This window comes from Parasteatoda tepidariorum, chromosome 10, assembly GCF_982258835.1.
Source record: "Parasteatoda tepidariorum strain Cologne lab strain chromosome 10, Ptep-v5.0, whole genome shotgun sequence".
NCBI classification, from domain to species: domain Eukaryota; kingdom Metazoa; phylum Arthropoda; class Arachnida; order Araneae; family Theridiidae; genus Parasteatoda; species Parasteatoda tepidariorum.
In genome coordinates, this window is record NC_141764.1 from 23480640 (window position 1) to 23506615 (window position 25976).

General features: G+C 29.9%; 1 protein-coding gene across 1 annotated transcript in view; it reads right to left on the reverse strand.

Moving 5' to 3' along the window:
• LOC107439698 (uncharacterized) overlaps positions 1-25976 on the reverse strand; it is a 310740-nt gene that overhangs the window by 234206 nt on the left and 50558 nt on the right. Inside the window, exons 22-31 of the mRNA XM_087152696.1 lie at positions 24999-25120; positions 22797-22841; positions 22043-22093; positions 19977-20027; positions 15894-15944; positions 13048-13098; positions 11867-11945; positions 9074-9195; positions 6362-6457; positions 1350-1547 (exon numbers count right to left, since the gene is read on the reverse strand). Of these exons, the coding sequence (XP_087008822.1) occupies positions 1350-1547; positions 6362-6457; positions 9074-9195; positions 11867-11945; positions 13048-13098; positions 15894-15944; positions 19977-20027; positions 22043-22093; positions 22797-22841; positions 24999-25120 (866 nt within the window). The remainder of the gene's footprint in view (positions 1-1349; positions 1548-6361; positions 6458-9073; positions 9196-11866; positions 11946-13047; positions 13099-15893; positions 15945-19976; positions 20028-22042; positions 22094-22796; positions 22842-24998; positions 25121-25976) is intronic.

Consider the following 25976-nt stretch of genomic DNA (forward strand, 5'->3'; position numbering starts at 1 on the left):
TTAAACAAAGACTTATTAAATTAAAATGAAGGTAATTAACATTTAGTTTGAAAATGCGAGCATTTTTAAACTTAAAATGAACGATGATCTTCAGAACACTGGAGAAAGTATCTTTTTTTGTTCCCCGCTGCATGAGATTTTTTTAACAGATCTAGGATATTTTCACGTCTCTGATTTCTAATCTGACATTGGTTTCTCTTTACAAGTTGCAGTTTTCTTAAATGATATTTTTTGTATATTTTCTTTTTGAAATGTGCAAGTTGTGCAGTATAAATAACAAGAAGTCACGCAAATGTTGTAACAAACTTTTAGGGGAGTTAAGTCGCATTCTCGGAGCTAAAATAGGAACTCTGAATCAAAAATGTCATCATACGCTACTAGGGGCGTATCCCCTTATTATGAACTGTTTCTTAGTTATTTTCTGAACAAATAATAGTAAGGAAGATCCTATACCAGCTTATGACGTTTCTGACATGGGTTCTCACACTAACTTAAACATGATGATTTATTATTCCCTTAGATGTTTGTCGCAACATTTATGTTACCCTGTTAAATATAACCTTTTTAAAAGGGTACAGTCCAACAAAAAGTAAGACTAAAAGTGTAAATTAAAAAACTCTGTTGCTATAGGAGCAAAACTAATTTCAAATTTGAAATCACCAAACTTTAATTAGGCAAGATTATGTATACGTGAAACAAACATCGCTTTGAGATTTGTATTACTAATGGGAAAAATAGATGTTGAGCCTAAAAAATTATTTATTTTAGGATTTCTGATGATTCAGTGTCAAATCTCACTGAAAACTGAAAGAGTGATAATGTAAGAAAGTTTTAAATTTACATGTTTTAGAATATAAAAAAAAGTTAAAAATCTATGATTAATAGTTTATACATACTTTACATACCGGGATAAAAATATAAGTAAAGCGAAAATAAAATATAAAGAAACTAGCTTAAAGATATTTCTAATATAATTTTAAAAAATGATAATGTTTTTAGTTAAGAGGTAACGTTTTTAAAACCTTATATGGCAGTTTGATATCCTCAAATTATTTGTAAACTTAGTAAACTGCAAGTCCCTTCATAAGAAACAACTTGAATTTTATGTTCTTAAATAATTATTAAAAAATACATTAACTGTTACAACAGCACAGAAGTGTTTTTTAAACATTAAAATAAAGATTTTCAAAAACTTCTAAAAGAATATAACTATTCTACATAACAAAAAGTAAATACATATTCTAACGTCTAAGAATTGAAATTTGTTCAAGTAGGTAAATTATAATATCTTTACTGTATTTATACTCTATGAAGTCGATGGAGAATATTGATTCTGAAATGTTAGTTACCCAATTCCTTGGCGCATCTTGGCGCAGTTGGGGGGTTCCACAATCCATTAACTGTGCATCTGTAGAGAGGGGAAGAAGGAGGATCAAAGGTTGATCCTGGAGGACAACTCACGTGACATTCACTGTAATCAGGTTCATGTGAACATTCGGCGATGACATTACCGGTGAAGAATTGGTGTGAATCACAGAGAGAAATGGCTAAAAACAAGAACTTTTCAACTACAGGAATTTCTATAATAGTATAATACGTATAACAATAATAATATAACTGTAATAATGTAACAATGGTAAATGGAATTTCCAGGGGTCTGTCCAGACATTGTGTGAAAGGTCCGTTTTTGTAAAATTGTGAAAAAATTAACGTTTATTTCATATTCTAAAATTACGAGTAAGTCACATTCCTTCAACCAGGGTCCGCTTTTATGAATTTGTGCAAATAGGGTCTGTTATTGCAAAAAAGCTTCTTCAAGGAGTTTTTAAATTGTAAAGACATGCAAGATTATGCTCAACACTGTCAAATTGTAATTAAAAAAAAATTAATTTTGAAAAATAAACAGCAATTGCAGATACTAAATTAGCGATGCAACATACAAATATTTGGTATTAGCCTATACTGCTGAAGGCAGAATATTCATTTCGGACGAATAAAGGAAGAAGCGTCTGCCGAAGACAGAATTTAGTTCGTTTACACCTGTCTTTCTCCCCCCCCCCTTCCTGGGAAGGGTTTATTCGATTAACAAAATAATAATTAAGATAAACAAATTTGTGAAGGGTCCGTCTTTATGAAAAGACATTTTGTGAAGGGTCCGTTAACGGACCCAAATTTCTTCTTAACAGAACCCTGATTTCCTTTAATTGATTATAAAGTCGAAAATAGTTGTTAATTTAACGATTAACAGCAATCAGGGAAAAGCAATAAATTACACCATTTAAAATAAATATAATGAATAGAAGATTGTAAGCTTAATCATTGCCATGTTATTAGACACTGAGAAAAAAATATGGTTAAGATTGCCAGAATATGGTAAAATTTACAGACTTTCTGGCTCTACTAACACACCACAAATTTTTATTATTTTATTTAATATTAGTCGAAAAAATTTTGAAATTTAAAGTTTTAAATTTTTTTACATAATTTTAAATTATTTTATTTTACACGGCGAAATAAAAAAAATTTGAGTGAAATCGATCGAATAGCTTCTGAGAAATCGAATTTCAAAATAGTTCTATTTTAAAAATTCGGTACCTCAGGAACTATCTGACTGATATCGCTCAAATTTTGTATTTTGCCATGTAAAATTACATTCTTTAAATTGATGTAAAAAATTTCAACGCTCACTCTTTAAAATTTTTCCGACTAATGTTCAATTAAATAATAAAAAACAATAAATATTATTAAAAGTTATTTTTTGCATGGAATTATCTTTACAGGAGTTTTACAAGTTTCAATTCACTTAAAAAATTTTAGGCGTATGGGAAAAAACGCAAAAAAGTAAAGTTAAAATAAAGGAGTCCACACTGCGGACCGCTCTCTTGACTAAACTATTGGGACCATATGTCCCATATAGCGACTATGCCCTATATATTGGGGGTCAAAAATCTAAATCCCTCAAAAAAGATATGTTTATTCAGAAAGAAGTATCCTTTTGTGTTTGATTTTATAATTTAAAATATCGTCTGAATTAGTTAATTAGCATATTTGAGATGCTCCCCTTGAACCATTAAGAATAAATCCTAGAACGTGAAGATCTGATCATTAGATCAAAAGATACAAGAAGTGGTACATTTTTTATTTTGCGCACTGTACAGTGTACTACAACCAATTTATTATTATTCATTGACTTGATAAAGGAATATTAAAAGCATTGTTTCTTCAATCTCTCTCACATAAACATTAATCGGACATAATTGAGTTGTTTGTATAATCTAGCGATTTATACAGATTTTCAACTTTTGCCAAATAATTTAGAATTTCAACATTAGGTACCGTGGGATCGGCTTAATTGGCTTGACTCTTGGCATTGCTCATTTCATATAGATGCCAATAATGAATATCGTCATACATTCAGAAGAGTAAATTTTCCACTTTTTAATTTACTTCGTGCCTAGCAGTTAGAAGATTTCTGAAAACAAAATTTAATAAAAAAACTAAATAAAATTATAATTAAAATTATTTTGAATGAAATTATAAAAGTTAACCTTATAAAATAATTTCTTGTTTTTAAAGTGGATCTACTTTAAACATTGTCACAATGTACATATTAACAAATATGCTATTTCATAGTTAAAAAGTTTATTTTGATTCTGATATAAATTTTGTTTAAAGTATAATCGTTTTTTAGATAAACAGCAAAACGAAAGAATAATGGGTTATTTACGACACGAATTTTATCTAACTTCAAGAACTATTTTCAACAAATCAAGAATCATAATTAAAACATAATAGCTAATAAATACATTCCAAAATATTATGATCATGAATTAAATGATATCTGTAGTTAAAATTATAATTATGAGTAAACTTAAATTTACTCTAACCTGATTTCAGATATCCCTTTTTTTAAAATAAAAATCTTCACGCAAACTTGTGGAGAAAAGAATTACTTTATTAATTATGAATAATATCTGCTTTAATACTAGATCTAGAGTTTTTTAGTTTTAAAATCAAAGATTTATACAACATAAACCAAGACTTTGAAAGGAATTAAGCGACAGAGGGTATTATTAAAATTATTTCTGAAAGCATAAAATTTGTTTGAAAGCATTACTTTAAAAGCATTTAAAATTATTTTTAAAAGCATGCATCAGTTTTGATACTTTTATGCTTGAAATAGCATTTGCATTGACTTTTTAAAGGAAAATGTCAGGGGTTGCAATTAAATGCATAAGCCAGGATATTTTAATTATTTTTAAATACTTTTTTAAAACTTTACTGAATAAACTTTTTTGTAAAAAATTATCCTTTAAGATATTTTTCCTTTTATAGTTTTAATAATAGTTTAATTAATAGTTTGTTGTAACAATAATTTATAGTTTTAATAATAATTTGTAGTTTTAATATAATATTAATAATAATAATATTTTAACAAGTTAAAAAATATTTAGCAATGTTTTTTAAATGTATAACATTTACGCTTTCATAGCGTTTACGTTTTTTTTAAATACGTAGTGTTTACAAACTTTCAAAGAACTCAAAAATTTAAAAACAATAATAAGGAGGAAGCTTTTATTAAATGTTATCATCAGTTTCAATCACCTAGTATTTATAACAAGAGCTAATTTTTATGTTGAAACATTTCCATAACGTTACAAGGATTATATTTCTTAGCTAAAGCAATTAAATATAAGAATTTAATCCGAAAATCTTGTAAAATTAGAAGAGTGCTTTTATCCTCCACTATGTCATTTGCGTCATTAACAGCCAATTACGTAGCTTTTATAAACCATCAAACATTTATTATGAAAATGACAGCTTTTTGAAATTGCTGTCTTGCTAAAAATTAAACAATGTATCAGCTACACATTCTGAAGTGCTTTTAAGGTTCTAAATTTACTTTCTCGAAACTTATCCGACACAAGAATATTATAAATATTATTTTTAAGAAGGATTAAGGAATGCTTTTCCTTTAAATATAAACTTCTGATTTAAAGCAAAAGTAAAGAAGTTTATAAATCGAAATTTAAGATTAAAATTCAAGTCTTACAGTATTAATAATGGTGCGAAGTTCAAGAAAGTGTGCATTATATAGGAAGTTTGCAGTTATAAAATGTAGCAATTGAAAAAATGTTTAAAAATTTGATCATCGGATTTAAATTTAATAAAAAAGTTCGATAGTTTTCTTTTTTATTTCAGTTGTACGTTCACAATTCCAATTTAAGGCAGTTTTAACTTTACCCCTTTGACGCTGAATTTCTATTAAACATATTTTTCAGCATTTTGCAATTATTTTAGCTTATGAAATACAGTATAGAACAAAAATGTCTTTTTCTGGGTTAAAAGAAATATCTTCTAAAAGCAGTTCATTTCCAAGCAATAGTTTTTCAAATTTGCACTTATTGCAGTAACTTAGATATAAGAGAAGTTATTCATCATTAAAATTTCTTTAAAGTACAAATTAAATTATTGATAAATTTTTGAATATGAATGAAAAAAAAATTCAAACTGATTTTGTTCGATTACATATTTTAGTACAAATGTAATTCCGATAATCTAAAATATTTTTTAGTAACTATTATAACTTTTTTATAATTAAAAAAATATCTGTTGATATTTTTTTTAAAAAAATAGATAAATAGATTAAAGTACACTAAAAGTACACTATGTCAAAAAAAAGATAAAAGTACACTATTTTTCCATCTGCGTCAGAAAGTTAACTCAACTTTTTGATGCACTTAGTTGGTAATAATCTCTAAACAATGTTAGGTAATTAGTTTATTCTCAGGGGATAGAGCGTTCGTCTTCTAATGAGGTGACTGGGTTCGAATCCCGATGAAGGCTGGTAGATACGAATTCTACATCTGGCTTGCACCTACGACAGTGCTGCCTAAAAATATCCTCAGTGGTAGATGGATTATGGGTTAGAATCCCCTAACAATCAAGCTAATCGTGGTGGTTCTTATGGTCTTTTTCTCCATGTAAGGCAAATTCGGGTTAGTTCCATCAAAAGCCCTTCACGAAAGAAAATTTCACCCGATACTTGATACAGGAGTTCCTTTGTCATCTGGATTGGGCTCAAAATTACAAGGCTACGTAGTTGAACATTAGTAGTGGTAAACCCACAAAGTGGGCCAGCTGTTCAAAGATGGTTATTAAATAAAATAAAATTATTAACTTCCCCTTTATTCGATTTTACAGGAGAAGAAATGTCCAGTATGACTAAGGACACCTTACGTGAAACCCCGCTTTCTATATAAACGATCTTCGAAATTGAAAATCGTTGAAATTAAAATCAAAATAACCTAAATATGCTTTTAAAAAGTGCTATATTTAAATCAGTCTAATTAAATATTACCATATTGGCATCGGTTTCCTCGATACTCGTCAGTGCAAGAACATTGATTATGCATTTCACAAGTGCCTCCATGTTCACATGGTGGATGACAAAGCACTGAAAAAACAAAACATTTGTTACAAAACATTCTAATTTCCTGAAAATCAAACTGTCGTAATCAGTTTTAAAATTAGACATGCCAAATCACGTGATTCATTGCCATTTAATGCTTTCGTATATTTGGTCATAATATGTCATTTTGATTTCTAATAATTAAGATCGATTCTCACCTCACAAAGAATACTTTGAAAAGATTAATTAAATATCATGTAACTTCAGTTATGAACTTGATAACCAACTGGATTTAATATAACAGTGAGTCCATAAAATTTTGCAATTACGTCTTTTTCAGGTCAAGTCACTGTCCGTGGATCTGATAGCTCAAATCAACCAGATTGCGTCTATACCGATTTCTAAACTAAGCTCACTGTACCGACATGCCCCCCAAAGTTTCTATTGTGTTCAAGTAAATAGATTTTTCTGAGATGTTATTAGAGATCGGATTTAATTGAGATGTGATTGGAAATCGGATTGTTCTTAAAAATCAATAACATACTTTTCGAGCCCGATGAACATTACTGATGCCAACTTGAGCATATTATATGACTATTAATAGCTTAGACTTAGTCTTATAGGTTGGACAGCTCCAAGGAGCAGGCACATCGACCAGAGGTCTATTGTATCGAAACCCAAAATCATGATTAACCAAAAAGATTTATAGCTGAAATAAAGTTCAGCATACGCCTGACAGGAATATCTTGAGCAGCCCAAAATGCTCAAATCTGTGAGAAGAATAGACCTCAAAATGACACACACACACTCAATAGCAAACTCATCATAAAAATATCGACGAATCGGAAATACCTAACCCTCTAGAAAGTAAGAATAAAATGCTAGAGGAATTTAGTTGTCCCCTTAGTGATTAAATTAAATTCATAACAATAAAAATATCTACAAAACATCACTATTCGCTCGATCCTGACATAGCGTGTTGTACTGGATAATTCGTTGCAAATGATGCGATGTTCGCTTCCTTATGGTGTAAACTAATCCTTCTTGTCCATTATAACATGATCATTATTACATGATTCATGATGATATGGTCTACAGTATCAATATTATTGTTTAGAGGCGAAATGATCAGTAATTCTACTGATTATCTAGGTAATATACAGATTATCTAGGATGATCCATTAAAATACCTAAATTTTTTCAGTTCCAAAATCACCCAGATAAACTGTGCATTACTCAAAGTACTCTTAAAGGTTAAAATAAGATTTTTTCTGAAGCAATTTTTTTCTGTAAAGCTAAAATTATCGTAATTATATTTATTTTTCGATTTATAGAGAAATTATTGCTATGAAGCAATCTTCAAATTAGTAGGTAGATTCAACCAATTATAAAACTATATTACAAAGAATTAAATTTTTGAAAATATAATTTCATCGAAAAATTAAACTAATATAATTAAGTTAGAAATAATTTCTTAGTAAAGAAAGGATGCATTTTATTCATACAGCATTATTCTTACGCTGTCTTATCTTTTATTTCTAATTTTGTAACGAAAATGTTTTATTAATAATTTATTCTTTATACAGAATTTTTACATTCTTCTGTTTTTATTTTTTTCCAAGGTTGATTTTATTTAATAATTTTCATTTTTCTTTTCATTCTCTAATGACTGGGAGGTAATGTGTTGATGAATGCGAATCCATCAAAGACCGAAATAAGTGAATGTCAGAATTACCGAGGATGCTTTTAGAATGAGTCTTATATATTTGCTAAATATCATTATTTCTGACTTACACCGCTAAATGTTAACATTCAGCGCGCAGTGATGCCGGTGCTTATTCATTAAAAAAAACGCCACTGACTAAGTTCTATTATTAGATATAAAAAAATCTTTGATAGAAAAAATTTACTGAAAGAGCTTTAAAGACTTTCTAATTACACTATTCAAAAATAAATGAAGAATTTATGTATTTAGCGATAAAATTAATGTTTGTTTTATTTTATTTTTATTCATAAATTGGAATAGAATAACTAAAAAAATTCCCGCACTCTTTTCGAGAACTATATTTTTCAAACGTGTTTTCTTCTTATAAGTTGTTGAATAACTAACGCTTAAAATAACTTAATGAAGGTATTTTTCTTCTCTTTTAAATATCTGTAATTTTTTTTTTGCTTCATTGTTAAGACATTGAAGGATTAAAGTTTGTTTTAGTTTTTCTAGGTATTTTTATTTAATTTAATTAAAACATCTTTGGTAAATTTCCGACTATCTCATTTTTTGAAATTGTACATTTTAACTTATCTGTTTTGAATTTTCATGAGTTAACTTATATTTTTTAAGGGATTGACAGTTTATTATTGTATTAATTTTTCTCAATTTTTTTTATTAACAAATTAGAAATAAATTTCTTATTCAGTGATGTGAATTTCGATAAAACTGAGGACTAAAAAAGTCAGGAAAATTATCAACTTTTTCCGATGAAATTATTTTTTGTTTTGGTTTGACACAAGACTCATAAGTAAATTTTTCCAACGAATTATCTCTTAACTTTTGCTTTTGGTTTTGTAACATAAAATCATTTTTTTAACAGCATAATTTATTTTTTAAGTGTATAACTTCAAAAAGTGGAACAGCAATACTCAAAACAAAATCCTACTCACGCTGGCAGTCGCCAAAATCCTCTTTTGGTAACCAACGACCATCACGTTCAAAGCAATTAATATTTATCTGGCGTGATCTGTCTGCGAACTCGTAGCCAGGATTACACGTGACTTGACAAGTTCTGTAAAAGAATAAGACATTAATTTTGGCAAGATATAAGGATAAAACTTTTTCTATATTAAAATATCAACAAGGCTGCCGACGCTGCCATCACTTTTTTATATGCTCAGTTTAACGTTGAATTTTTTCTTCTTGCGCCAAAACTATAACTATAAAATATTAAAAAATATTCAATAATTTATTCGAGAATTATTAATTTTCAAACTTGACGTAAAAAATACCATATGGGTCGGTCTCCAGGCCACAAGAGTGCATTAACAGAGTGGAAATTTAACATAATGAAAGGACAATACTTGTTTATGATCTTAACACAGAGTTTTTCTCCATATTCCAATTTATTGCAATTTTAACTGCAATAACTTAATAGTATATTCGCGATTTTTTTTTGCACTGTTACATTTTGTTTTGCTCAGTGAAAGCTATAAGATTTAAAAAATTTGAAATTACTAGGGTTGTAGAAAAATACGCAGGCAGTACGACCGAATAAAAAGATGTAAATTCGACAAATAGTTTGAGAATTATTAGTTGTTCAACTTGCTGGACAACTATACCATGTTTATTCGATCTTTAGACCGTGGAAATGCAAATACGGAGTTAAAATTTGATTCGATGAAAGAGCAGTTTTTATTTGCGCACTTAACGAGAATTTTGCTTCAAAATTCACCTTTTGTTTAAAGTTATTACTAACTTAAATTGTTTGGATTCTTTTATTTTTTTTTGCTGACTATTTAGGCCATTGTTATAAACAATTTCTCTTATACTTCTTATGCGACTTCCAACAAGGTTGGGTTAAACGTTTAACGCTACATTTTTATTGGCCGGGAAATCACGTGGTAGGATCCAGTTTTCCCGCATTCATTTCCACATTGTTTTGGTTCTGACTAGCATAAAAATAATAAAAGTCATAAAAGTATTGTTATTCTATAAATATTTTTTTAATTTGTTTTGATGCACACATAATTTAATAGGGTAATATTTTTTACTTTCAAACAGGTATAAGGTATTTTTTACTTTCTTCTACAATTGGGTATAATATGAAAAAAACACAACTACTTCGATTTAGTAGGAACAACATATGACGCAATACTAAACGAATGGAATTTAGTTGTTGTTTATTTAGTTATTGTTATTAGTAGTTGTTGTTGTTGTTATTTGTTTTAGTTGCTGTTGTTTATTTAGTTGTATTTAGTTTCAATAACTTTTCTTTATAATGCAATAAAATCTGGCGAGCAGCTATTTAAACGATCGAACACTTCGTTTGTTTATTTGTGGCTTGAAGTTAGGCTCGCAGAAAATGCCGTTCATGGGTTAAATTTAGTAGGAACAACACAACCTGTGACGTAGGCCATATTATACCCAATTAACGTTGCAAAGTTTAACTTCTTCCGCGCGGAGAGACTCCACGCACTATTTTTTTTTCTTCAAGTCATCTTTGTTTCTTTATTTTATAATCAAATGAAACAAAATGAAATAGCAGAGACAGAGAGAGAGAGAGAGAGCGAAATTACATGTTGCCAGATATAAATTTTAACAATGTTAAAATAATTAAAATCAAAAATCAAACTTAATAGAAAGTGATAAAAAGCGTTCCCATTTGAGCCCCGCAAACGAAAAAAAATTCTTCTCATTAATTACTTCTTATTCAGTCACACAGTCTGCATTCCCTAGGTTAATTTTCTTTCAATAATAGATTATTATTTTTCAAATCTAGGTAAATTGTCTATTTGGTTATTACGATTAACATAATTACAAAATGTTTTAACATAAAGCTGAAATAATTGTATAATTTAAAAGCAAAATGCTGTGCGTTTTTGTAAAATAATATTACGCTCATATGATAGCACAAAAATGGACATGCTACAATTTCGATTCTTTAAACTAAACCCTTCCACAGTAACTAAACATACGACAAGCACAACGCAACTAGGAAAAATTAACTAGGAGCAAAACTTAACGAAACGATGATCAACTGGGATTTAGTTTAACCAATAGGAAAAAACAGCAAATTCTGGAAATAATTTTATGTTTTGAAAAATTTTAAAAATTTGGTTAGTTGTTATAATACGATATTTTCAGAACATCATTTTTTTTCTTTTGTTTGAAAATTTATTTTAATTTCTACATGTTTTAAACCTGACTTTACACTTAAACTATCCACGCCTAATTCGTATCTACCTTCATTTTATTTAATTATCTTGTTTAAGTTTATTCTTCCCTCATTGTGTTAAACCACTTTTTTTTTGCTTGTAGCAACTTGTTTGTTTTGTGTTTTTTTCTAATTATACTTTATTTCTGTTATTTATTTTTCTTACGTTCTTCGTTTAGACGAAGATCATGAAAAATAAATATAAAGATTTGAGAAAGAAAGAAAACAGATAAAGATACAGATTAGGTAAAAACATAAATTTGATAAAGTTAAATTAAATAATAAAAATGATTAGGTAAAGACATGTAATATGCAAAGATACAGACTAAATAATGCAGATTATATAAAGAAAAAGGTTAGGTCATAATACAGATTAGAAAAAATCATGCTTTAATAAAAACTAAAATTTGATAAAAGCAAACATTAGATAAATATCTGGATTAGCTAAATATCAATAATATATAAAGACAGCTTTCCTTGAACAATGCTGTTTTTTGATTTGCAAATAAGAACTTATTACATGTACCTTTGGCCATTGTATTTTGTGCAATAAATCACGCCATTCTTCGGCTCTGCTGGTTCCACACACATTTCTTGAATTTTGTCTAAATAAATTTAAAATAATTCAAGAAAATTTGAGTTTTGTCAACAATTTTTATTAATCAGAACATTATATCAACTTCTCAAGCATTGATTGTGAACTATTTTCATTCAATTTCAGACAAGCATATAATGAAAGCAAGAGAGACCTTCAAAGTGAAAGTCATTTTACACAAGAATATTCACAAAGTTATATTTAGTACAGTCTTCATTTAATGAATTAAAGGTTGTCCTGGTGTAGCACTTCCAAGCAATAACCACATAATGGCTAATTTTGGTAAATTTTATCAGGAAACGCTATGTTAAATGCGTTAAACTTAATTAAAATGTAACGGTATTAATATGAGCTATTTTCAGCAGAGAGCGAAAATCAGTTGGGGTAAAATGAGATTTGACACCCATTATTCGACTTTTCATCTAACATACTTACCAACTAAACACTCCACATTCTGATATAATCTTCAAACGCTACAATTTAGTTACGTATTTCAAGGTAGCTCAGCGGATATTTTGCTAAAAGAGGACTGATTAAATTCTAAATATTCACAAAACTATGCATCTTATAAATTTTGAAATGCTAACGACGCATGCATTTATTTAAACTTTGTTTTAACTTAAAAATTGCGTTCTCAGAAGTTTGTGTAAAACAAGCGAATTTTAATTTTAAAATATTGTATATTGATGGTAATGATTCTACTCAACATCTTTAAATTACTCACATTTGTTAACAATATTCTCATATTTCGATCTGCTTTTTGAATTTATTTTTAGTTAATGATATATTTTGTCGACTTCCTTCTTAATAACGGTTTGTAAATTACCGTTTTCATACCCAAATAGCCTTTTCATAAAATTAAATCTTATTTAAGTCTCAATCTAGTAAGTGTTATTTACCATGCTAAAATGTAATCAAATAAAAGCTAACTTTTAATCAAATCCCCCCCCCCAAAATAAAAGAAAATAGTAATAATCATCTGTAAAATAAGTGCACGCAATGCAACATTAGCAATTCAGTCAGTATGTATTTCAACATGGTTAAAATTAAGTTTGATATAAATTTATGTTTAAATTTATCAGACAAATTTCTTAAATAATTCTAAAACTTACTTTGCTCGTCATAACTACTGCGACTTCCACTACCACCACCTCCTCCTGCAACTAGAAATATCATTTGTTAGAACAAAAATAAAATTCTATTCAAACTAAAGAACTTGAGACTATATAATGATGGACCACATTTTCAGCTTTTATTTATTTTCAAAGTGTTTTAGAGCTTTTTAAGAGAAAAACATTAGGCAATAACATGTTTAGTTATTCAATGTTATCTCCTGTAAATATCCGAAAATTGAAAAACATCTATCTAGAAACAATACTATAGAAACACTTGAGAAAATATTACAAGTTTTGGCTTATGTAAAGAAGAATGGATAGTGTTAAGAAAAATGTATTTAATTATTAACAGTTTACAAATACATTTATATTTTTTGGGTATGTATTTATGATTTGTTTTAAGTTTGTACTTAGTTTGCAATAGTTTGTTTTAGTGTTCCTTTTAAGTTTCATTTTGTAAATACATTAAACATCAAATTTCAGATTTTTGCGTCTGACAGAGGCGGTGATAAAAATGTTTTTTTTCCGGTGATGATAAAAATGTAAAATATTGTTTTAAGAAATATATTTCTAGTTAAAACTTTTTTAATGCATAAAATTATTGTGTACTGACGAGAAATTTTACATATTCTCCAGGAATAGTTTTTAAAATACACAAAGAGGAGCACAATTCATATGTTCGTGACATTTTTAAGAAATTGTTTTCGCTTTTTTCAATGCTGTTGGCTCATTGAATTTCGCTTTCTAATTGGATTTTCTAATTAGGCTTTCGCTTTTTTGTTATTTTGTATTTTATTTATTTACTTATTATTTTTCTTTTTGCACTTGACTCTAAGATTTGATTTTCTACTTCAACCTCTTTATATTTTAAAGAACAATATTCTATCTACATAGGATGGTAATAACGCTTGATGAAAAAACTCTAGCAGAAAAAGATCTAGAACTTCCAAAACTTAACCCGAAAATGTTTCTAACAAGATCACTGGCTGCTGTATCGTTATGCATCATTTAGTGCATAACCTGTTTCGTGCATACATAGTGCTTTGTAAATTAGGCAAATTAAAAAAAAGTACATGGTTTTCTTCAACTTAAGTGATCACAACAAATTCACCACGGAAGTAAAATAAGACACAAGAATCAGGAAGTAAAACTATCATAATCAAGAATCCATTAAATATCACTGTTAAGAACACGTTTATAAACACCCTGAATGTTAGATTTCAACTCTATCATTGTCAAATAACTCAAAAAGTATTACAAGCCTCTGAAAGTCATCAACTTATCACAAAAGAGAAGAAAAAAATTGAGTATGAAAGAGAGCATATCTTGCATTGCTTTCCAAGCATTATGTCACTTTAACTTTGTTAACCACAAATGCATGTCAAAAGAATTTGATCCTAAACACGTTCAGTCTTTCTCTTTTTTTCCATTCAAACGTCGCAATTTACAGTGAATAACTGTAATAGTAAGAAATGAATGAAATGTACGCAACTTAATTCCATAATCCACTTGAAATTTAAAAATAGGACACAAGAAACGCCAATGTTCTAAAAATAGGACATTTGGTTTAAACTTACACCATACAAAATAAAATTTTACATTTGATAACTAATAGAAGGTTATATTAATAGACCTGTAATAACATGTAAGTATTTGTAGTCGCATTATAAAAATTACACTTTTCATAAATTATATTACAAGCAGGATGAAGATTTACAAATTGTATCGAATTTCTAAAATTCATCAAAAATCAAATCATTATGGAAACGGAACTAAACTAAATAAAACAATCACTTCAGAATGTGCATTTTAAATGTATAAAGAATAATATTATTCGAATTTTAAATGCTCATAAAATTCAAACTCCAAGTCCATGTTCCATTTTTGGGACATTAGCAAGTAAAAGGTTATTAGTTTTAGGTAACGATTACATTTATAACACTGATTATAAACAGCATGCTGTACAATTGCAATTATGTTGATTATAACTACTAATCATTAGAAATCAAAGCAATTGTAACTAATTATAAAGGTTATTTATAAAATTTGCTGTCTTCTTGATTAAAACAAAAGTAAAAAAAAGCAAACTTTTATCCAACTATAAAAGTGGTTCTATGTAAAATGGAGTTGTTTAAAGCGCTATCTAATAAAACTGAAATTAAAAATAAATATACTATATTAAAAAAAAACACTGAAAAAGGCAATTATTGCTTGCGAAATATATTACAGTTATTTCCTAATTAAAAAGTTCCGCTTATTAATTTTTCTATTTTTAGACTTTTTAGGAATGGTAATTAAAAACAAAATTAGCATTTAACTATTATAAATATCAGTAACTAGTGTATCACAAAGAAAAAAAAATCCTAATAACTTCTCGCTGACTGAAAGATGAGAGATAATTTTCTAGTTGCAAAACTTGGTAACTAGAAAATTGCTTTTTGAAATATTAGGGTAAGGATAATTAAAATTGAAAAGTGAATATCGATTTTTGTAATTGATCTAGGGGAAAAAAAGCTTTGCGTAATGATATGAATGGTTTGTTGTTCAACAATAATAAATCATAAATTTTCGTATCAAAATCGAAGCAACAACTAAACTTGGCATAATTATATTTGCAAATTATGTTGTTTTAACTTACAGATTCAGTAAAATTGAGTAACATTTAATGGCTAAAATCTGAAACATTGAGGTATACCTTTAATTTGTGGCTAATTATTAGTTTTAAAAAATACTTTATATATTAAAAAAAAACTTTTTTTCATGAAAAATGGCATTTGTTTACAATGTAATCCAGTTTCAAGCAACTGTATTATTAGAACTAAAAATATAGAAATAAAAATTACATCGTGAGTAGTCACTGTTGGAACTTCCTCCTCTTCCTCCTGACCCAGAAACTAGAGTAAAATAGAATAATTTTATGAATTTCGAATTATTCACTATATAACATGAATTATAACTCTTTCTAGCTTAGATCCCCGTAAAAGTACCTAATATACACCGAAGAGCCAATACATTATGACCACCCTCCATCTATAATAATGGACTCGCCCATGTTTTCATGGTTTCTCGCCCAGGAACATGTTTTCATGGGGCACAATAGGACCCATAATCCTCATAGAACAATCCCTGACGTCTGTAAGCTACTTGAGCAGAGTTGCAGACCAGGTTCACCCATTCATGGCAACAGTTTTTCCAGCAGGGGATGTTGTTTACCAACAGGATAATGCACCATGTCATAAGGGTCGAATCGTCATCTATTGGTTCGAGGAACATTTCAGTGACTTTCAAGTCATGTCTTGGCCCCCAAATTCACATGACCTTAATCCAATAGAGCATTTGTGGTCCAACTTGGAAAACTAAATTCGTGCTGCCACGCTACCCCTCGCAATGTGAGGGAAATGCAGGACCAGTTGGTGAGCGCTTGGTACCAGATGCCTCAGACTACCTATCAGCACTTTGTGGAATCAATGCTAAGGCGGGTGCTAGCAGCTTTGAGGGCTAAAGGTAGTCCTACATGTTATTAGCAGGGTGGTCATAATGTAATGGCTCTTCGGTGCATATAATACGATATTTATGTTTTTTTTAAATTGTGTTTGTTTCAGCTGCAAACAAAATTTTTGTTGCAGTTTTAATGTTGCCAGAACCTGATTACTAATTTATTAAATAAAATAAAATTCGAATATAAACGTGAAAATCATGTCGAATTCAATTTCCATTTTTTTTTTTTTTTGATAGTGACCCCATTGCGACAAGGATGTAAGACTTTTCATAAAAGTGCTTAGAAGCCAGTACCATGCACTTTTACTTTATTGCGGAGCTTTGCTTTCTTGTAACTACTGGCAGTAAGGCGAATTATTTAGCTTAACGAAGCGTATCATCAAATGCATTTAAAATAAATAAACAAAAAAATTAACTTAAGTTGTAGTAGCGATTCCTTTTATATATTTCTGTAGTTTTAGAGTATGGGAATTTTCTGTGGGAAAATTGTAGAAATCTTAGTTTTTAACAAATTTTATTTTTACAACGGGGCGATTTTATGCTAGCGTATTGCAGAATAAGAGAATGCGTTAATAATTATTCGGAATTTTACGATATTGCATCAGGGGGGGGGGATAATTTTCAGCCAACAACTATAATAAACAATGCATTCTGTGTAGATCAATTAGTACACTGCAAACTCTGTGGTGTAATACCTATCTGAATTTGGTGTTAAGAAACTCTAAATATTTGCATAATTTCAAGATCATACCAAATCGAGTGTTCATACACGCTTTAAAGGGTGTCGCTGAAACTAAGCACCAATAATTGATAAAAGTTTCAGCAAATTAAATGTATTGAATAATCAGTTGCCAGCCAGATGGTCGAGCGATTAGCGTGCCTGACTGCGGAGTCATTGGCTGCGGGTTCGAATCCCGCTCGGAGCATGGATGTTTCTCTCTGTTTGTTCTCTATAGTGTGAATGTTGCCCATCCTATAAACGGGCATTTGTGGCAGTGTGGCGGGGTTAATATTGCTCGCCTCCGTGATTTAAGTTTACAGGTGCCCACTGGGTAACGTTAAATGAGTAATACTTCGGCAATATTTTGGCGAAAAACTTAAAAGTTCAGTGCCTGCCATTGGAAAAAAAAATTAAGATTGTCTACAAACCGGAGGATGTGTTCTGGTCATTTTTGAATGCTTCGTAAATTTTGGAAACTAAAGGTAAATGTAATTTCATTTTTATTAGAAACGATGTGATCAATGTCAGAATACTCCAGCTACATATAATGAATGTGTAATTATTTATTATTATTATTCAACATAATTTCTAAATATGTGATTTTCTAAAGGGGTAGAGATTTTCGATCTATGATGGTGGTGTTCGAAGCCTAATTCAGTTCTAGGCGTAGCTATCGACCGCTGTGCCTACAGAATTACAACCTCCTCGTCGATAATTTGCCAAGTAATTTCAATCTTCTCGTCAGATTAATTTGACAAACTGACCACGTAAATAGTTATATAAGGCACGTATGATTGTAGTTGTATAATAAAGGTATTTATATATTTATATTTTCATAAGAATATTTACATAAATTTGTCTATTGTAAATTCTATTTACTTCGGGTCTGTTAAACTTAATTTAAATTCATGTTAATATTGTCTCTACGCCATGTGTATATTTAATTAAGAAACTAATTATACATGTATTATGATTATATCAGAAGTATATTATATTAGAATTATATTATATTAAAAATATATTACATTAGAAATATATATTAGAAATATATATTAGAAATATAATAATAAATATTGAATGCGTTACGCTGATCAGGATCCTCCTAAAACTTAAAAAACTGGTAGCAAAATTATTAAAAGAACTTTCAAATACTTACTTCCATGCTTTTTTAATTATTTTTAAAAATATTCTCTCTCCTCTGTGAGGTATTTCTGTTCTTAGAATATTAAATTGAAAAGCTAAAACAGTGAGTTTTCAAAGATCTGTTTGGTTTTAAAAACTCGCTGGTCAACTTAATATAAATGCATCTTAAATTTATAATTCTTGCTTTACATTTAATCGTATAAGTAATTTAACTGATTTTATCTTACTGTAATTATAAGTTTTTGTGCTACTCAATAACAAATCTTATTTACACCAAGCAGAATAAAATAATATTTTAAGTGTTTGTTACACAACGAACTATCGATTTTAGTGTAGTGGAACACTTAGTGTAGCCCCACTTTGGAGTAAAGTAGTTGGCACTATTGTTGGTATTCAGATACACTAAAATTTTTTACAGTGTAGTGCTTTGATATTAAGTTCACAAAGTTTCGTACATTAAGAAGCTATCTTGTTGTAGCAAAGCGTGTCATAGTTAAACTCGGTTCATGTATTATAACAAAAATGAGAGCAGTTTAGAAGCGTAATAAAAACTTACCTTGTTGCATCAAACGGAATATATAATTTTGACCAAAAAGATATTATAAAAAATACATAATATGAATATTAGTTCGTACCTATGTGATATGGAGTTCCTCAACGGGCATACGTTAAAAAACTTATCATGCTGCAATTAAAGTTCGCAAAAGTTGAAAAAAAATATCTTTGGTTCATGTTACAGGCATAAAGAAACTAACCTTGTTGATAATGAGTACTAGAGCTTCCATTGCTACCTCCAGAACCAGAAACTGAAAATTAATGTCCTTATGAATTTCAAAGATAAACAAAACTGAGGCTACAAAGTTGAGTTAGGCTGTTAATTCGCACGCTACAAGTAAAATGTTATTCTAAATTGTAAAGGTTAAGCATTACTTTTAAAATGAAAGTAATAATTTCCAAATTTATTGCCTTGTTTTAAATTATTACAATGTGTTGAATTGGTTCACATTTTATTGCAAAAAAGCGCAGCGTAAGAAAGCGCAATTTAGAGGCATAAAGAAACCTTGTTTCATCAGATAAAAAATATAATTTTGATAATGAGAGTTCAAAAAGCATACATCAAAAATCTTTTCTTGTAGCATTAAAGTTTGCCAAAGCTGAAAAAATAATTTTGGTTCATGTTTTATAACATAACGCGTTATATAGTTCAATGCTTTATGTTTTTTTCTTATGGCAGGCACTGAATTTGAATCTTTGCCTATGAAGATTCTGGAATTGTTACTCATTTAGCGTTACCCAGTGGGCACCTGTGAACCAAAGTCACGGAGTTGATCAGCATTGCCCGCGCCACACTGCCACAAACCCGTTTATAGGGTGGGCCACAGTCACACATCACACACAACAGAGTACAGTACAGAGAGAGAGAGAGAGAGAAGCATCCATGCCCAGAGTGGGATTCGAAACCGCAACCAATGGCTTCGCAGTCAGGCGCGCTAACCGTTCGCCCACCTGGCCAGCTCAATGCTTTATATGAAAAAGCGTATTTTACAGACATAAAGAAACTTACCTTGTTGATGATGTGTGCTTGAACTTCCACCGCTTCCCCCTGAACCAGAAACTGAAAATTAATGTCTTTATGAGCTCTATAGATAAGCAAAACCTAGTCTACAAAATTGAGTTAAGCTGTTGATTCGTCACTAGAAGTAAAATTTCATGCTAAATTCATAAAGCTTCAGAATTACTTTTTTAAAAAGAAAGTAATAATTTCTAAATTTATCGCTTTGTTGTAACAAAGCGTGTGATAGCTAAAAAAAAAAATTTTCGTTCACATTTCATCTTTAAAAAAATGCGTAGTGTGAAAAAACACAGTTTAGAACCATAAGGAAACTTACCTTGTTGCATCAGGTGGAAAATATAATTTTGACCCACATGATATTATAAGAACAATTCATAATGTGAAAATTATTTGCAGCGATTTGAAATTAAGAGTTCGTTTAAGAATTTATCTTATGGTGTTCAAGTTTGCCAAAGTTGAAAAATAGTTTTGGTTCATGTTTCAAAACAAAAGGGCGTTATATAAAGATCAATACTTAGTGTGAAAAAGCATAGTTTAAAGGCATACAGAAACGTACCTTGTTGATAATGAGTGTTAGAACTTCCTCCGCTTCCCCTTGACCCAGAAACTGAAAATTAATGTCTTTATGAGTTTCATCGCTAACAAAACCTGGGCTTCAAACATAAATTTGGCTGTTAATTCACATGCTAGGAGGGAAATTTTATGCTAAATTAATAAAGCTTAAGTTTCACTTCAAAAAAGAATTATTTTTAAATTAATATTTTCTAAACTTATTGCCAGGTGGATCTAATTCGCGGGTATTTTTTGCATCATGCTGGTAATAAAATTTCCTTCAGTCACAATATATGCAAAAGATAGTAAAATTATGTTGAGTTAGAACTCAAAAATTTTATCTACAAATAGAAGAGTGACAATTTTTTTCTCTCCATTTTACTTCAAAACAAGTTTAAATAAATGGTTCATATTTTGTTATAAGATATTTAGTGTGGGGATCAAAAGGATTTGTAAAGATAATTGAATGCATAATATGGAAATATGATGTTACAGTATTAGAAATTTGAAATGCATAATCCTAAAAAAATGAAGCATAAATATGCCTTTTTTAATGTGATTTTATTTTATAACCCTCATTTAACAACCGACCCCCAATTTTGGGTGTACGACTACTAATGTTCAAATTCCGCAACCTTGCAATTTTGAACGCAATCCAGAAGACAAGGGAATTCCTGGATGAAGTAGTAAGAGAAATTTTACCTTCGAGGAGGAGCAAACCCGAATTTGCGTTACATGGAGAGGAATACCGCGAAAACTTCCCACGGTTAACCTGACGACAAGAGAACTCTCACCCGGGATCTGTCTACAACTGAGGATATTTTAAGTCTACTCTGTGGTCGGTGCGAGACGGGTTCGGAAATCCTATCGACCAGCTATTGCGGGGATTTGAACCCGGTTCACCTCATTGGAAGGCGAACGCCCTTTCCACTCAATCGCCATGGCTTTGATGATGTAATTTCTTCATTTTCTTCAGAAATTATAATAGTCGATAAAAGTTGTTTCGGGTGCTGAAAAATAAACGTTCATTCTCATTAATCGATAAAATTCGTGAATGAAGAGAACGAAGTAATTTGAAAAATGAATAACAAAGTAGCTAAGATGATTTATCATGATGCTTTTGAATCGTATTTCCTTTAAATGAATGTTATTTTCCCTAGTAAAAGATTCGATTTTTTTTTCCTATTTTACTATAGTGCTTGAAAATACACCCTGCCCTGATTTTCCTCACAGCTGGCTCGTGTTTTCTTGTTTTATTTTTCACCTTTATTTTATTTTCCATTTTTTGTTGGAAACTTGTCTTTTTTCTTTTTCGGATTTGCTATTTTACGGTTCGTGAATTTGCGCGTTCGTGATCATCTGCACTTTCTTTTAAGCACACATTTTTTTTCCCGAAACGAACCAACATTTTTCCATCTGTATAATTTATGAAGGAAATGATTCAGAAATAGGAAATGCTTAGAGAATAAATGCTTAGTTTATATTAATTCTAAGAAATAACATACCTTGTTGATAATGAGTGTTTGAGCCTCCACTGCTACCCCCTGAGCCAGAAACTGAAAAATAATATCTTAATTAGTTTTAGTAATAAGCAAAACCTAGGTTACTAATTTACGTCATGATAGTTCTTGTACTAAAAGTACTTTTTTGCTTCAATAAGCGAAATTTTGGATTTAAATTAAAAATGAAATTGATAATTCCTAATTTTATCACCATGGAGAGAGATTTAGCAGATTTTTCTATTAGATTATATCGGGTAGTAAATATGTTAAAAGGGCGTTTAATGGTATGAAAAATTACATTGAACTAAAAATATAAATTCAAGCTTAAAGAATTAGGTCTATGCAAAAAAATAAAAACATATTCTATTGCATAAAAGCACTAAAAAGTTGGAGATAATTTAGATTAATGTTTTTTTAGCATCCTAATAGAAGATTATTAAATTGCATGAAATCACATGAAAAATTGAAGAATTATTAAATGAACTAAAAATGTAAATTCAATCTTAAAGAATTAGGTTTATGTAAAAGAATAAAAACATATTCGATTGCGTAAAAGCACTAAAAAGTTTAAAAAAAACATGAATCTAAATTATCTTTATAACATCTCAGGAGAAGATTATTAAATTGCATGAAATCACATGAAAAATTGAAGAATTATTAAATTAAGTAAAATTTTAAATTGGAGGTCGAAACTTCAATTCGATATAAAACTAAATAAGCTGAACTAATTAAGTATAAATATCAATACCAAACATACCATATTGTTGATTATAACCATGTCCATAGCTACCCCCTGAAGACGCTAAATAAAAAAAAATAAAGATGATATAAATCTAAATTGATAAAAATATAAATTTAATTTATTACGTATAAAATAAAGTTTTGAATATTTTAAAAGTTTCATTACAAATAAGTCATTGCTTTAAAAGAATATTTGAGTTTTCGAATTTAAGATTAAAAGAATATTTGAGATGTCAAGATCTTGACAGATTCTTCCCAAAGCTCTTTTTGGTTTGGGAGATATTTTCGTTACTTTTATATTTTTGTTTAAAAAAAAGTCGCGGCTGTAAAAGCAGTTGTTATTCAAAATGGCATCGATTTGTTAAAAGCCATTTTATGAATGTTACTTTCTATGAAGCCTGCATCAACGATAAAATGTAACATATGATTGGAAATAAAAATACGCATCTTCCAACAACTATGTAATTTTTGTATCTTCAAACAATCTGTTTCATTGTAGTAAGAGATATTGTATTAATGATTTTAAAAGTAAGATTTAAAAGAGTTTTGGACACCATTACATATTAATTATTTAAATACTTATTTATATAGTCAGAAGAATAAACGCGTAAATCCATAAGTTCTGAAAACAGTTTTAGATGTTTTTTTTATTTAATAAATATTTCTGCTTTTATTTACTACCACTAGAAAAAAAATTTGCTCTATAAGCTTCAAATGTCGGAGGTTACAAAGATCAGAAGAAAATGCAAGTCTAGTACAGTCATACTGTTCTATACTAGTCTACACAAGAGAATTGTTGCGTTGAATGTGTGTCATTAGTTTTAAATACTTTTTTTATAACTTGTATATAAATGTAAGATAAAAAAAAAATGTTTGAAAAGCAATTTTTGCTTTTAAAATGCGAGTAATTGGTTTATTCAAAAATAAAACCTAGATTTGGATCACCTATCGAGCTGAAATTTCATATGCAGATAGATATTGAGCTTTAAAAGTATTAGGTGAAGATTTTCATATTTAATTTAAAGAGCTAAGAAAATTTAACGTCAATTAATGCTAGTTTACCGTTTACTTACATTAAAAAAAGAAAAACAAATTATGATTTGAGTAACATATGAGCATTTTTTGCGTTTAATTTAGCGCTTAACTTAGTATTTAGGGTTTAACTTAGTAAATACGAGGGGCATCCAGAAAGTAAGTTTCCCTATTTTTTTTAAAAAAAGAACTCACACTTTCAGGAGCATATTTATTGGCAACAAGTACAGCAATGTTTCAGCTATTTTTTAACATAGCCACCAGCAGAATTGAGACACTTGTATCTAAAAATCAACTTTTGTATCCCTCTGTCGTAGAACTTTGCCGCCTGTGAATGGAACCAGCGTGTGGCAGACGTCCTCAGCTTTTCGTCGTTGCCAAAACGCTCACCGGAGGACAGGAATTTCTTGTGTAAGTGCAAGAAAACGTGAAAATCGCTGGGAGCAAGATCAGGGCTGTGGGGGTGGATGATGAACAACTTCCAAGCAAATTCCGTCAAAACAGCTGCTGTGCGTCGAGCCGTATGTGGACGAGCATTGTCATGGAGGAGCACAACACCTGCAGTAAGCATTCCACGCCTCTTGTTTTGAATGCCACATCGCAATTTCTGCAGTTCCGTTGAAGACGTCTGTCACACGCTGGTTCCATTCACAGGCGGCAGAGTTCTTCGACAGAGGGATACAGAAGTTGATTCCCACGATACGATAAGTGTCTCAATTCTTGTGGTGGCTATGTTGAAAAATAGCTGAAACATTGCTGTACTTGTTGCCAATAAGTATGTTCTTCAAAGTGTGAGTTCTTTTTTTAGAAAAAATAGGGAAACTTACTTACTGGATGACGCTCGTACATTACAAAATGAGTTTTTAATTGACAAAAATTAAAAACGGTCAATACTCTGCTGAAGGAGATAATTTTTGGGTGACTGAGTTCTGTTAAATATTCCATCAAACGTGTTCTTGTCTCCTATTTGAAGAAACCTAGGAGACTATTCAAAGTTTTATTTTTCCAGAAATTTACTTTAAAAAGTTTTATCTGCAATTCCCACACTTGCATTTTAAAACAAAACGTAATTCACTTTGGAAAATTGAGATAATTTTCTTGAAAATATAAATACAAGAATTACGGTGACATTCGCTTGAAATCTGTTCTTATTGAAAACACACGCCAAATTTGAGCATACACTTACATCTGCAATCTTCAAATGTGCTACTGGGTTGCCATTGTCCAATTCTTGTAAAGCAAATAAGTGTCATTTCAGTATTCCCGTCTGGAAATCGGTGATCATCCAAGCAAGTAATGCGACACTTCCTGTAATAAATAGTGATAACTTTCTTTTTTTAATTTTTAACATCTTTAAGTCTTAAGTACCATAAAGCACGTCTCATTAAATATAAAGTACCAATAAACTTTTACTTAACACTAGAAAGACTGAGATTTAATATATACCTATATTGCCCAAAAGCAGTCAAAATGACTGCATTGTAAAAGAATAAATAATGTGTAAAGAAATTTGCTTGAAATTAATTTTTAATATTTTTTATGCTACTTACTGTTATATACCTAGTAAATATTGACAATAAAAAAATTATATGTTGCAAAAAAGTAGCAAAATTCTAAGAAATTGTGTCATTATATACACCTAAGAGCCATTACATTATGACCACCCTGCTAATAGCATGTAGGACTACCTTTAGCCCTCAAAACTGCTAGCACCCGCCGTGGCATTGATTCCGCAAGGTGCTGATAGGTAATCTGAGGTATCTGGTACCAAACGCTCACCAATTGGTCCCGCAATTCCCTCACATTGCGAGGGGGTAGCGTGGCAGCACGAATTTGGTTTTCCAAGTAGGACCACAAATGCTCTATTGGGTTAAGGTCAGGTGAATTTGGGGCCATGACATGACTTGAAAGTCACTGGAATGTTCCTCGAACCAATCCATGACGATTCGACCCTTATGACATGGTGCATTATCCTGTTGGTAAACATCTCCCGAAGAAAAAACTGTTGCCATGACTGGGTGAACCTGGTCTGCAACTATGTTCAAGTAGCTTACAGACGTCAGGAATTGTTCTATGAGGATTATAGGTCCTAATGTGCCCAAGGAAAACATTGTTCCTTGGCGAGAAACCAAACCTGGGCGAGCCCATTATTATAGATGGAGGG